This window comes from Myodes glareolus, chromosome 14, assembly GCF_982192425.1.
Source record: "Myodes glareolus chromosome 14, mMyoGla1.1, whole genome shotgun sequence".
Classification (NCBI taxonomy): Eukaryota; Metazoa; Chordata; class Mammalia; order Rodentia; family Cricetidae; genus Myodes; species Myodes glareolus.
Genome location: NC_142039.1, coordinates 12,696,228 through 12,709,224, shown reverse-complemented (window position 1 = coordinate 12,709,224; position 12,997 = coordinate 12,696,228). Strand labels below are relative to the sequence as shown.

The 12,997-nt window shown below is 38.8% G+C and overlaps 1 protein-coding gene across 3 annotated transcripts in view; it reads left to right on the top strand.

The window, feature by feature from the left end:
• Slc39a12 (solute carrier family 39 member 12) overlaps positions 1 to 12,997 on the top strand; it is a 120,843-nt gene that overhangs the window by 88,512 nt on the left and 19,334 nt on the right. The window contains exon 13 of one of the 3 annotated variants that reach the window (XM_048461118.3): positions 7,411 to 7,995. The exons of 1 other annotated variant lie outside the window; for it this stretch is intronic. In XM_048461118.3, the coding sequence (XP_048317075.3) occupies positions 7,411 to 7,539 (129 nt within the window). In that variant the 3' untranslated portion in view covers positions 7,540 to 7,995. Of the gene's footprint in view, positions 1 to 7,410; positions 7,996 to 12,997 lie in introns of those variants that run through there. One more of the 3 variants, XM_085699058.2, reaches the window with a different exon arrangement.

Here is a 12,997-nt window from a genome sequence, read left to right as displayed (position 1 = left end):
AAAATATTAAATAATCTATAAACAAATGACAAAAACCTCAAAATGTAAACAATCTATAAGTATCTTTATCAGAGGTAGAAGTAATATATAATACAATATGAAACTATATCCTAAAAGTTGTATATACAAACTGTCCTAAGCAATATACAAATATAATATATATGTATATATATATATATATGGAAAATATATCCTAAAAGTTGTATATACAATCTGTCCTAAAACAATATACAAACTGTCCTAAGCAGAGATAAGAACATACATATATACAATCTGACAGAATAACTTTGTATAGATATACAAATAATGTAAACAAAAATAAGAAATATAATTTAAACTTGTATCAATATACAAAAGCTATACCAATGTAAATTATCCATGAATTATAGCTCACAAGTATTCACTTTATTACCCACTATTACTATCCCCTCTTTTTTTTTTAACAAACATAGTTTTCACCCCAACCATCTATCTAATGTAAGTAATAATCAGCAACCCCTAAACAGTGTTTCCAGCCCTATGAGCTGTAGAATGAGCAGCGGGTTGCGTTCCCTCCTGGATCCCAGCTAGCTTACCCCTGAAATAATTACACGGAAACTGTATTCATTTAAACACTGCCTGGCCCATTATCTGTAGCATCTTATTGGCTAACTCTCTCATATTGATTCAACCCATTTCTAATAATTTGTATCTCATCATGAGGTCGTGGCTTACCAGGAAATATTCTGCATGTCTGACCTGGCAGCTTCAGGGTGGGCAGCTCTCTGCCTCTGCCTGACTCTGCTTATTTCTCCCAGAATTCAGTTCTGTCTTCCCCGTCTTCCTATGTTCTGACCTATCAGGCCAGGCAGTTTTCTTTATTAATTAACCAATGAAAACAACACCTACATCAATGGCCCAACATTTTTGAGAGTGGAGGCCTCATCCTCAGAGGATTTATGACTTTTCTCTGACTCTGCTTTCTTTCTCCCAGTGTTCAGTTCTGTCTCCCTGCCTACCTAAGTTCTGCCCTATCACCAGGCCCAAAGCAGTTTCTTTATTAGCCAATGAAAGCAACACAAATTCGGAAAGACCTCCTACACCACTTTTCTCTTCTTGAAGTTTTATATCTTAAAAAAAAACAGTGATAAATCAGCTTTCATGAATCTTCCAAATTTGCTTTTAAGAATTTTGTAATTTTGAATCTCATATGTTTAGGTATTTGTTCAATTTTGACTTAATATCCTGACTCAAAGTCTAAATTTTTCATTAGTTTTCATTGTGAGTCTTCTGTGTCCATGGATTTTGCCAAATATATATGATGGCATGTATCCATCACTGCCATGTTATAAGGAAACTTTCACCTCCGTAAATATATTCGCACTCTCTCTGCTTATCTTCCCTTTCTTTTCTCACATATGGAAACCACTGTTATCTTTTACTTTCTCTGTACTGCTGCCTTTTCCACATCATTATGTAATTTTCTAGTATACTGCCTTGTTAGTTTGTGTTCATAGACTCAGAAATGCACATCTAAGACACTGTTCATGATAACTGATAGAACTTCACGGTCTGGGTCCAGCTAAGGAAAACAGATTCAGGTGCCTGAGAGATGCTTTTGGAAATAGGCATTATGAACCCTTTTCCCTATAGTGAATGGCACATGATTATGGGAAGAACATCATATTTATAACACAGTCATCATTTGAGATGCATTCAGAAACTTTCCTTGCATATGCATGGACATGCAGTGCATGCATGTGTACATGTGTATGGAAGCATATGTGCATCATGTACACATGCATGCGGAGACATGAAGTTGATGTTTGTTTTCTTCCTCTATCACACTCTATTTCACAAGAGTATAGTTTCTCTTTGAACCCAGAGCATAGCAACTGAATAGTCTAATTGGTTGTCTTACTGTAGGAATCACCTGTCTTTGTTTCTTGAGTTTCAAGACACAGGTAGCAGCTACACCTACCCAGGTATTATGGGAGATCTGGGAAGCTAAACTCCAGTTCTTACACTTGCATGGCAAGAACTTTATCCACTGTGTCAGATTCCCTATCTCCTATTGGTTTTCTTGATGTTAGTCATCCTAATTAGCATGAAATGAACTTTATCTCCAAAAATAAGTCAATAAATAAATTCAGGTAGTTCCAATTTGTACTTCTATGATAGCTAGGAATATCAAATGTCTGTTTCACATACCATTTCATATAGCCATTTACACACACACACGCACACTCACACACACTCACATTGAGAACTGTCTGTTCAGTTCATTTACCCATTTATGGATTAAATGATGATTTAGAGTGTTTGTTTTGAGCTCTCTCTCTCTCTCTTTTCCTCTCTTTCTCTTTTTCTCTGTATGCTTGTGTGTATGTTTGTGTGTCTATATATGTGTGTGTGTGTATGCTTGTGTGTGATATGTGCATATTTGCAAATATGTGTCCGTGCATTCATGTACATACACTTGCTCTACATCATTTCCTAGAAGCAGAGTCTCTCATTGAATCTAGAGCTATGCTGGCAGTCAGCAAGCACCACTGTACTCCATACAGTGCTAGGGTTGTGGTGTTTTAATATAGGTGCTGGGAATTCAAACATAAGTGTTCCTGCTTATGTAGCAAGTACTCGCAACCAGAGTTCTTTGTGGATTCTAGTGACTAAGTCTCCATCAATGCGTATGTCTGGCAATGACTTCTTACCATTCGGTTGGCTGTTTCTCCACAGTCAGCTTCCTGGCTGTGCAGAAGCTTTTTCATTTTACACAGCTTCACTTGTCAGTTCTTCTCATTATTTTCTGGGTTATTGGAGCCTTTTCAACAAGTCTGTGCTGGTACTTGTGCTCTGACGTCTTTTCTCTTAACAATTACATTCAGGTCTTTAATCCATTTCAAATAGATTCTTTTTTTTACAGTGACAGATCAGAGCCTAATTCCATTCTTCTACAGGTAGATGTAGTTTTCCTAGCACCATTTGTTAAAGAGGCCATCATTTTTATTTTTATTTTTGGCATCTTTGTTGAAAATTATGTGAGTTTATTTCTGGGGCCTCTTTTATATTTCAATTTTCACAAAGTTTTTATTTCACACTAACATACTCTTCTGTAACTATAGGTCTACAGTATTAATTTAATCAAATGTTGTGTTATCTCCAAAATTGCTCTTTCTGCTGCAGACTGACCTGGTTGTTCATGTGATCATTTATATTTTCATACACATTTTAGCTTTTTCCTAGTTCTGTGAAAAAGTCATTGGAAATTTTACAGAGATTGTATTTAATTGGTAGATCAGTTTTCATATCATAGACGATATGTGTTCTGCCAATCCGCAGGCTTGAGAAGTGTTATGGTATCTCTTTTAGTTTCTTTCTTCATTGTTTTTAAAGTTTTCATTGTAGAGCTGATTTATTTATTTGTTTAGACTCATTTAAGGTTTAAAATTTAAGTTTTTGTAAATGGGAATCTTTCCCTGATTTCTTTCTTATCAGTTTGGTGTTTAGGAAAGTTACTAATTTTTATATGTAGAGCTTATATTTTGCTATTTTACTGTGTTCCTCAGACCTAAGAGTTTTCTGGTTGAGACTATTGTATCTTTCAGTATATTATCACATCATCTTCTTTTCCTGTTTGTGTCGTTTTGTATTCCCTAGCTCTAGCTGCATTTTCAAACATTATATTGGGTGACTGGAAAGTGGATACCACTCTCTCAGCCTTGATTTTAGACTTAACACATCCATTTCTCCTAGAATGATGTTGGAAGAGACAGTACTTTAGGAATTGTTATATAAAATAATATTCAATCCTAGTTTTCATTGCTATGATAAAGTACTGACCAAAACCAATTTGAGGGAGAAAGGAAATTATTTGGATTACACTTCCATGTCACTGATGTGGGATGTCCTTCTGTAGATGTGTTGATTTTATTGGTTGATGAAAAAAGATGCTTTGGCCAATAGACAGCCGACTATAGCTAGATGGGAATCTAAAAGAAGAAACTGAGAAGGAAGACAGAATGAAAAGACGCTGTGTAGCCACTGAAAAAGTAACATGTCTCACTGGTAAGCCACAACCCTGTGGCAATACACAGATGAATAGAAATGGGTACTTTAAATAATTAGAGCTAGCCAGTAAGAAGCCTAAGACATTGATCAGACAATTGTGACTGATAATAAGCCTCAGAGCAGTTATTTTATAAGCGGTTGCAAGAGCTAGTGAGCGGGACCTGGAGAGAAACCGGCCCAGGGGGCCAGCAGGACAGAAAGTACTGATAGTTACATTACGCAGTTCATCCTTAAGGGACATCAGGGCAGGAACTCAGCAGGAGCAGAATCAGAGACCATGGAAGAATACTGCTTACTGGTGTACTCAGTTTGCTTCCGTATACAACCCAGGACTTACCCAGAGGTAACACTACCCACAGTGGGCTGGGCCCTCCCACACCAATCATCAATCAAGAAAATGCCTGAAATACTTGCTCATGAGCCAATCAAATGGAGGCAATTTCTCACTTTTCCTAGATGACTCTAGAGAATCTAACTTGCATCAAGTTGATAAAATTAAAAGACAAACAAACTAACAAATACAAAAAGCCAACTAGCACATATTCCTAGTATCATGTATCATAAAGGGATACTAAACATTGTCACAGGTTTTTTTCTGTGTCAATTTGAGATAATTATGTCATTTCAATACATAAATATATGTATTACTATATTACACTTAATGATTTGCATATGTTGAAACATCCTTGCATTTTTGGGATGAAGCTAATTTAATCATGGTATATGACTTTTTAAAATGTGTTGCAAAATTTGACTGACAAGTATTTTGCTGAGAATTTTGAATCTTACATCCATCAAGAAAATGATCTATATGCTTCTTTTTCATCTATCATTTGTTAATTATTTTAGAAATTCATAGAGCTAGGTTGGTAGTGTTCCTTCCTTCTCGACTGTATGGGACTTTCTTTAAATCAAAATTTTATATATACAGATTAGAATTTCACACATGAGTACCATATTTATATCATTTCTAATTCTCTCCAATTTCTCCAGGTCTTCTCCTCAAATTCATGAACTTTTCTTTTAACAGTTGCTATAGACATGTATGTAAATATACATCTAAATACATACACATTCACACATCCTGCTGAGCCCAGTTAATGTTGCTTGTATATGTGTGTGTGTTTATGGCTGACTACTTGGAATTGGATAAGCTGTCAGGGGGCTCGTCCTTTGAGAAGACTGATTCTCTTTCCTCAGCAAACATTAACTGCCTGTAGCTCTTCATTTAGGGATGGGACCTTGTGAGACTTCTCCCACCCATGTTGGCATGTAGTAAAAGTCTCGTTTAAGTGACCATATACTTGAGATTTCACTGGTGAAGCTTTCCTATTGTTTGTAGATAACATGATGTCTCAATAGACCACGTGGTCCTCTGTCTCTTACAGTCTCCGTGCCCCCTCTACCACGGTGTTCCCTGACCCTAGTCTAGGGGTTGTACTATATATTTACCAGTTGGGGTTGATGCCTATTGTTCTCTGCACTTAGTGGGTTGTGGATTTCTGTGATAGCCTTTGTCTGCTGCAAAAGCAAGTTTGTTTGATGAGGAGGGAGGAGCACCTTTTAACACTGTTATTTCCAATCTTTTGTTCTAATGCCAGAGGAGGAATTTTCACCACCGGTAAGCGTGAATTGCCAACAGAGGTGGCCTTTGTACTCCTGAAGGAGCTGACTTGGCTCTGCCCTGGATCCAGTTTCACATCTGTAGAGACGTTGGTTGCACATACAGGGCCTCAGCAATTTATCTCTCAGAGGATTGTGAGGAGTAAGGGAGGCAGAGGAAACACAGGAGCGATATTTAAATGAGGGTATGTGTAGACCAAATAGAATGTACATCCTATTTTGTAGTGTAAGCACTTTAAAGGTATATTCTATGAGGACGCTGTTCTTGGAGCATGAAGTATTTGCGGTGTTTGCTCGAGCAGAATGCCATCTGCATCGAATACAGGACTAATGAAGTCTCACTGGTGGAGGTTCTGTGGCTGATACAGACAGGTGCATTCCTCTCTGCCATGTGTTGGACACTCCAAGTAAGCAGCAGGTCCGTAGGCCTAAGTTAATAAAGAACAGCAAGAAATTAAACACCTGCTTGAATTTTTGTGACTTAGTTTTTGAGACAGTGTCTCACTCTATACAGTTGAAGATGATTTCTGATCCTACTTCCTCCACTTCCTACATACTGGGGCTACAGGCACATGTCACTAGGCCTGGAGTGTGCCGCTAATTCAGCCACATACAGTCAGTGACAACTATCTTATTTGCAATCTAAAGAAGAAAGGGAATCTTAGCTCAGTATTTGAAAATAAGTTTGTTCAAAATATAAGCCGTTAAGTGACCACGGGTGATGTAATTGAAATATTAATTATGTATGTTGCCTAGCTTTGGAGTTAACTGGCAAAAACTGTTTTAAACTATTAACATTTAAAGATGTTAGGTAAATTCAGTTAATGTTGTTAATTCTTTAAGAATACCACCAAATTTAATCTCTTATGAATAAATAATGTCCACTATACATATAAACTAATATAATCTGGATGTATATTAATTACCACAGTACCAGAAAAATAGTTTTCTATTCCTGATTGTCATTACAAGAGGCCCAAGGTGCCCATGACATCTAGACTAACTGCCATCTAGTGGAAGGCAAGGACACAACTAAGCATTCAACAGTGGCTCTCAGTGATGCCAACATTAAGTTCGATGAGTTTATATACTGACCTGAGTCTATGTATTCCAAGGGAAACAGTCTTGCTTGTTGCTCTCTATGGCCTTGTTAGGGTAAGGAATTTGATCTATACAAACCCAAACCACACTGGGCTCTTTCTACAGAAGCCTGGATGCACCTTTTCTTCCACATGGTGCTATGATGTGTGATGGGCATGAGGCTATTTCCACTTGTCTCTTTGAGAATAAAATACAGTCCTAGGAAATGATTTCTTTGTTGTTCTAAAGGTCAGGGGGACCTTGGGCTTCTCTTTGACGGTAAATAAACACGAGCGCTTTGCAGAAGCTGGCGCATTTAGATGTTTCATAAGCCTAATGGAGCAATCGGAAATTGTACCTTTCATGCCTTGTTTATCTCACATTTAAACATATTCTGAAAACAAAGGGAAAGTTGGCTTCCGTTGACAGCTGTGTCATTTTGAGACTTCTGCCAATGCGAGAGTCCTTCCAGTCACCAGCGAGTGGCTCCATTTAGCTTACATTTCAAACTAATGGCAGGAGTAGGTACCAAACATTGGGTAACTGTTTGGGGAATTTTGAAGATTATTGAGTTCTGAATAACATGTTTTCCCACCAAGCTTTTCTCAGCAGTTGAATATATCTGGATCTTATTCTGGGTTTTCGTTCTTTTTTTAGCTTCCTGAAATGACTCATGTTCAAACACAACGACCCTGGATGACGTTTTTCCTGCAGAACGTTGGATTGATCCTAGGCTGGCTTTCCCTTTTGCTCTTAGCTGCATATGAGCAGAATATTAGAATATGAGTTAAGATGTTTCAATGTCTTCCAAAATTATATCTCATTTCTTATGTGTTCTCTATGCTGATTACTAAATTCAGTATTTTTATTTTAGGCAAAGAATGCATTCTGATGTAACTTATTAATTACATATTGTAATATTTTTAGAAATATATAAAGGTAAACCTGTCCTGCACTGAACTGTTTACTTTGGTTTCTGATCCTGTGATGAACCGCAGTAATGGTCAGTGTTGTTTGTAAATTCTGAATTCTAGTCAACTCTAAAAAATGTTATTTCTCTAAAAAGAATGTTTATTTGTTGCATTTGAAACAGACAGGTGCCTGTTGGTATAAAAATCAGCTGCAACAGTTTTGTGAGTTTTTATGTTAACAATACATTTATTTTCTATGTGATCTACAAACCATAAGCAAATAGGATAATAGAAGTATAATAAAGGCTAGTTTGAAAGTGCTGGTTTCAAACACCTTCTGTTACTTTATATGCAGATCCTCTCTTCCAAGCTGGTATAGCCTGGTCACCTGGAAGAATCAAGCCCTGCTTTAGCACTATATCTGAACAGACAACTTGAGAAGCCCAAAAGATATGTCAGAGTATCTGTCTGTCCCTCTGTAAATGTCAGCACGTCTGTCCTAGGCAAGGAGAAGTGGTGATGCTCCCAGATTAGTAAGGTAACGAAGAATCAGGCAGGAATCTAATGACTCATCTCTCATAGATTATATAACAGATTCGGTCTCTGTCTCTCTGTCTCTCTGTCTCTCTGTCTCTCTCTCTCTCTCTGCCCCCCCCACGTGTGTGTGTGTGTGTGTGTGTGTGTGTGTGTATGTGTGTGTGTGTGTGTGTGTGTGTGTGTGTATGCTCTTACTAATAAGATATGCTTGCATTATTTCTGGGGTCACTTTAAATGGGAAATCAGCAAGTGAATTTATGAACAAAGAATATTACTGGTAACCTAGAATATTATTGAAATAGAAAACAACCCTAGCTTTAATCATTTTGTCCCTTGGAACACGGATGCCTGCTATTTTTCTTCGTTTTTAATGATGGGCCCTGACAAGGGAAAGGTCATTTGCTCTGACTGTGACTCATGGCACTCGGTTACATATTTCTCCCACCTCTTACTTGCCAGCTGGTAAGTGTTCTTCGTCAAGCCCCAACCCAAACATAATCTTTTAAAGCTATGTTGCTTTGATCACAAAATGAAGTGGACCTCTCTAGCTCTCTTTTGTGCTTGTTCAGAGACTTTGGACCATGTGTATGAGAACTCAGCGTACACCAGGAAGAGCTAAAGCCTCAACTACAGAGAGAATAAATGTCTGCTTTCATCAGAACCTCTGCCTCTGTGGGTCTGAGAGAGTCCTGAGATCTTGACTGAGAACTCTAAGGTATTGCTAAGGCAGCTGGCTGTGGCCAGACCCTCAATGCCACTGGTGAAAGAAGTCAATAGGCCCGGCTTTGAGAAAAAGCAGAGCACAGGTCTGTGACCCAAGAGCCGTGTGCTTTTGACTATGTTGGTTAACACTTCTGTACTTTGATATTTTTCCTGAGAGGAAAGTAGACTTGACACATAGAGCTTCAGCCTTCTGATTGCAGAGAGTAGGCTAAACTGAACAAACACTCCTTTGTCCAGGCCATCCTGGAGTAGAGGTTACATACAAGACGTCCCAGACGCTATCTGTGTTTGGTTTCAATACCCAGGTTCTGGTTTTAACATTTAGCCATCATGAATGCTAACTTAATTGGAATATCTCTGATGGATGACTGTGGCTCTGGTTCAAGGTTAGACGAGTCATGGCTAAATTAACATTTGAGCTGTGAGCTGTGTGCTCTGCAATCTTCAAATTAGAGCGATTTTGATACCAGTGGAGCTGGGAATGGTGTACAGAGGACTTTGGATGGAGCCAGCGCTTAGGACACGTTCTGAGAGCTTGCTAGCTTGTCACTGGTGTTCTCTGATAGAAAACAGAAACCCAGCCACTCACAGGGCTGTGGATGGTGGGACAGTAGCTTCCGGGGACATCTTCTTGGGTTCTCCCTTTCTCCCCTTCACCTTATCATTGATTTGTTGATAATCAAAATTGTGTTCCAGACAGCATGCCTCCAGTAATCTCGGCAGGGAGATGACTAAGTGTCAAAGGCACTTGCTACATGAGCCTGAAAACCTGAATTGGATCCCAAATCGCACATGAAAGGCCAGAAATGGTGGCATGCATCTGTAATCCCGACACAGCAAGATAGGGGACAGAGACGGGAGAACTGATTTTTGCATTCATGGGCCTTCCAGCCTGGAGTGACAGACCGAGGGAGACCTGCCCTCAAAGCAAAGTGGAAGATAAGCAATTCCTAAAATTTGTTTTCTGGTCTCGTTATGTGTAGTGTGGGAACTGTGGACTGATATTCACACTCACTTTTTACTTTACTAAAATGTTTCTATTCCTCAAAATTGAGTGATAATAATAAAAATATGATGACAATTCTGTGCCCTCTGAAAATGAATTGAATCTAAATTTGGGACTGGCTGACAGTAGTTTCTCTTTAAGGTAAATTGCATTTTCATTAAAAGCAGATTTTTCAATAATGTTAGAGTGTCTGTTTCCTAAAACTCAATTTAGGTTTCTACTGTAAGTGTGCTCAGAGATTCATTTGTTTCTTCCTCCTCCTCCTTTTCTTCTTTTTTTTTTCTTAAATCACTGAACTAGAAATGTTGCTGGAGAAAACTCAGAGTGGACCATGCAGTTTTCTTATTTAAGCATCTATCATTACTGACAGGTCTGTTTTTAGAGACAGAGGAATTGGCCCGTGGTGCTGTGATGCTGTCTGGGAAAAATGGCTTCATCACTATTGAAGGGTGAACAGTCCCAGAGTCTTAGGCAAATGTCCCTGTTAACAGGGCCACCTGCAACTCCTCTGCCCTCTTCTGCCCTCTTGTATCTCAAGACATAGCACAGTTACGTTACGTTGTTTCCTCTTTGAAGATAAAGGTCATGGTTACAGGATGCCAATTATGAATGCTATTTGGGGCTCTTCAGTTGAGTCACTAAGAATTCAGGTGTCAAAGTTAGATCTAGGTTCAAATCCTACTTATACAATGATTTCCTTTTTCCCATAAAATAATGTTATGGTGATGTCATATAGAAAATTGCTTGTGAAACACTTTGCACAGAGCCTAAAAATATTATTAATAATAAAATGTATTAAGCACCCCTCCTCCTTGATATTTTGTTTTTCTAATAGTTTCTACTCTTTCTCAGTTTTGTAACCTTCATCAGGAAAGTTGCTTTGATTTTTTGTTGGTGTAGAATGGGGATTAAACATTTCTATACACCTGTACTCCTGGGCTTGAGTCTCCACAATACAGAGCTTGTTTGCTTAGCAGATAGAAGGCCTTAAGTTCAATTCTCAGCATCGAGAAAAAAAGTATTAAAAATATGTATCCATCTATAATTCTCTTTAAAGCCTCCAAGCTGGCATTCCCCATACAGAATCAATACCATCGTGTGTGTGTGTGTGTGTGTGTGTGTGTGTGTGTGTGTGTGATATACATATAAGACGGCAAAATAAAATAAAGCAGAGATGTAGTTATGGAGGCCAGTGTTCAGACTCAGGGCTAAACCCTAAGATTTAATCCTGAGATTAAGCTGGCTTCCCTGCGCAGCATTGTCAGTACAGCCCCCATAGAATCTTAAGGGAATGCAACTGAAAATCTCACAGTTCAGAAGACTCTCCAGTGAATGGCAGAATGTGGGAGACAGGAATAACAGAGGAAATGCTCTGACAGAATGCATCTGTAGAGATGGTAGGCAGAACATAAAGCATAACTCTTGGCCAGATAACCCTAAAACCCTTCCAAAGGCCTTATCCATGCCACTTCACTTCCTTTCATCCAGTATGACATGTTGGCTCTCATCACAAAATTACAAGATGGTCAGCAGGGCAAAGAGAACATACGTAGAAAGAAAGTGCAGGCATCACAACCAGACTCAGACTGGAGACTTAAACAAGTGGAATTAATATGACTAAAGCTTATGGTGGGGAAATGGACCATCTGTAATGCAGAGAAGAGGATGCCATTGAAGGTAGCGGCACACAGCTTTAATCCCAGCACTCAAGAGGCAGAGGCAGATGGATCTCTGAGTTTGAGGTCAGCCTGGTCTACAGAGTGAGGTCCAGGACAGCCAAAGCTACACAGAGAAACCTCTTTTTTGAAAAACCAAAAATAAAAACAAAAAACAAAATAAAAAGCAGAGAAGAGTAATATAAGCAGAAATGACACTGTGAAGAATAAATAACCAAACACAGAGGCTAGAGGTACATTTCTGGAATATTACTAGCACTAAGGAAGGAGAGATAGCAAGATCACCATGAGTTCAGTCCAGTAGTAGTTCTACACAGTAGTAGAACAGCCAGCATCCAGTGTGACTCTCAAAAATGTTCAGAGGGTAACTCTTTCTCAAAAATGAGAAGGGGGGCTTGTTATAAATTTTTAAGGGAGAATCCAGAAGTGTGAAGAATATCTTGAGTGGTCCTTTAAATCAACAAACATGTCCAATTAATGAATCAGTCATCTTGAAGGAGTGTCCCTGTAAACATCCAGACCTAAATACAGAGAAAACTGGAAAATACCAAACAGAATGTCCTAGAGCTGCGGATCAATTAGGGAAGACGTGACATGCAGGTAAAATAAGATGATGCAGAGGAGGGGAAAACAAGAAGAAATGCAGAGGTGTTTGAAACAATGATGGTCTAGAAATAATAACATCCCAAGCCATGTACTCAGGAAGCTTAAAGAGCATTGCATGTGATGAGTAGTGACGTAAAAACCTACACCTGGACATGCCATTTTCATGTTGCAGAAAACCAGAGACAGAAAATACTTTGAAAAACCCTGGAGGCAAACTTTGAAAGAAGAGAACTCATTGACTCCAGACTGACAGCTGAGGAGCCTGCATAGGACTGAACTAGGCTCTCTGAATGTGGGTAACAGTTGTGTGGCTTGAGCAGCTTGTGGGGCCACCGGAAATGGGACCAGTGTTTATCCCTAGTGCATGAACTGGCTCTTTGGAGCCCATTCCCTATGGAGGGATACCTTGCTCAGCCTAGGTGGGGCTCCAGGGAGTTGGTCCTGTCTCAAGTGAGCTGACAGACTTTGTTGACTCCCCATGGGAGGCCTCACCCTCTCTGAGAAGTGGATGGTGGTGGGGTCAGGGAAGAAGGAGGGAGTAAGAGGAGGGGAGGGAGAGGGAACTTGGATTTGTATGTAAAATAAAAAAAGAATATTTAAATAAAATAAAGAAAACAGAAAAAAACTTTAAAAAAACAACAAAAAATTAAATAGGAATTATCAGATTCTCTTCAAAATCCACGTGAGGTAATGGACAAGACAGGATTTAGCTCAGTGGTAGAGTTCTTAGAATGCACCAAACCACTGCTTCAATCCTCAGTTATACAAATGAGAATTCAGTAAAA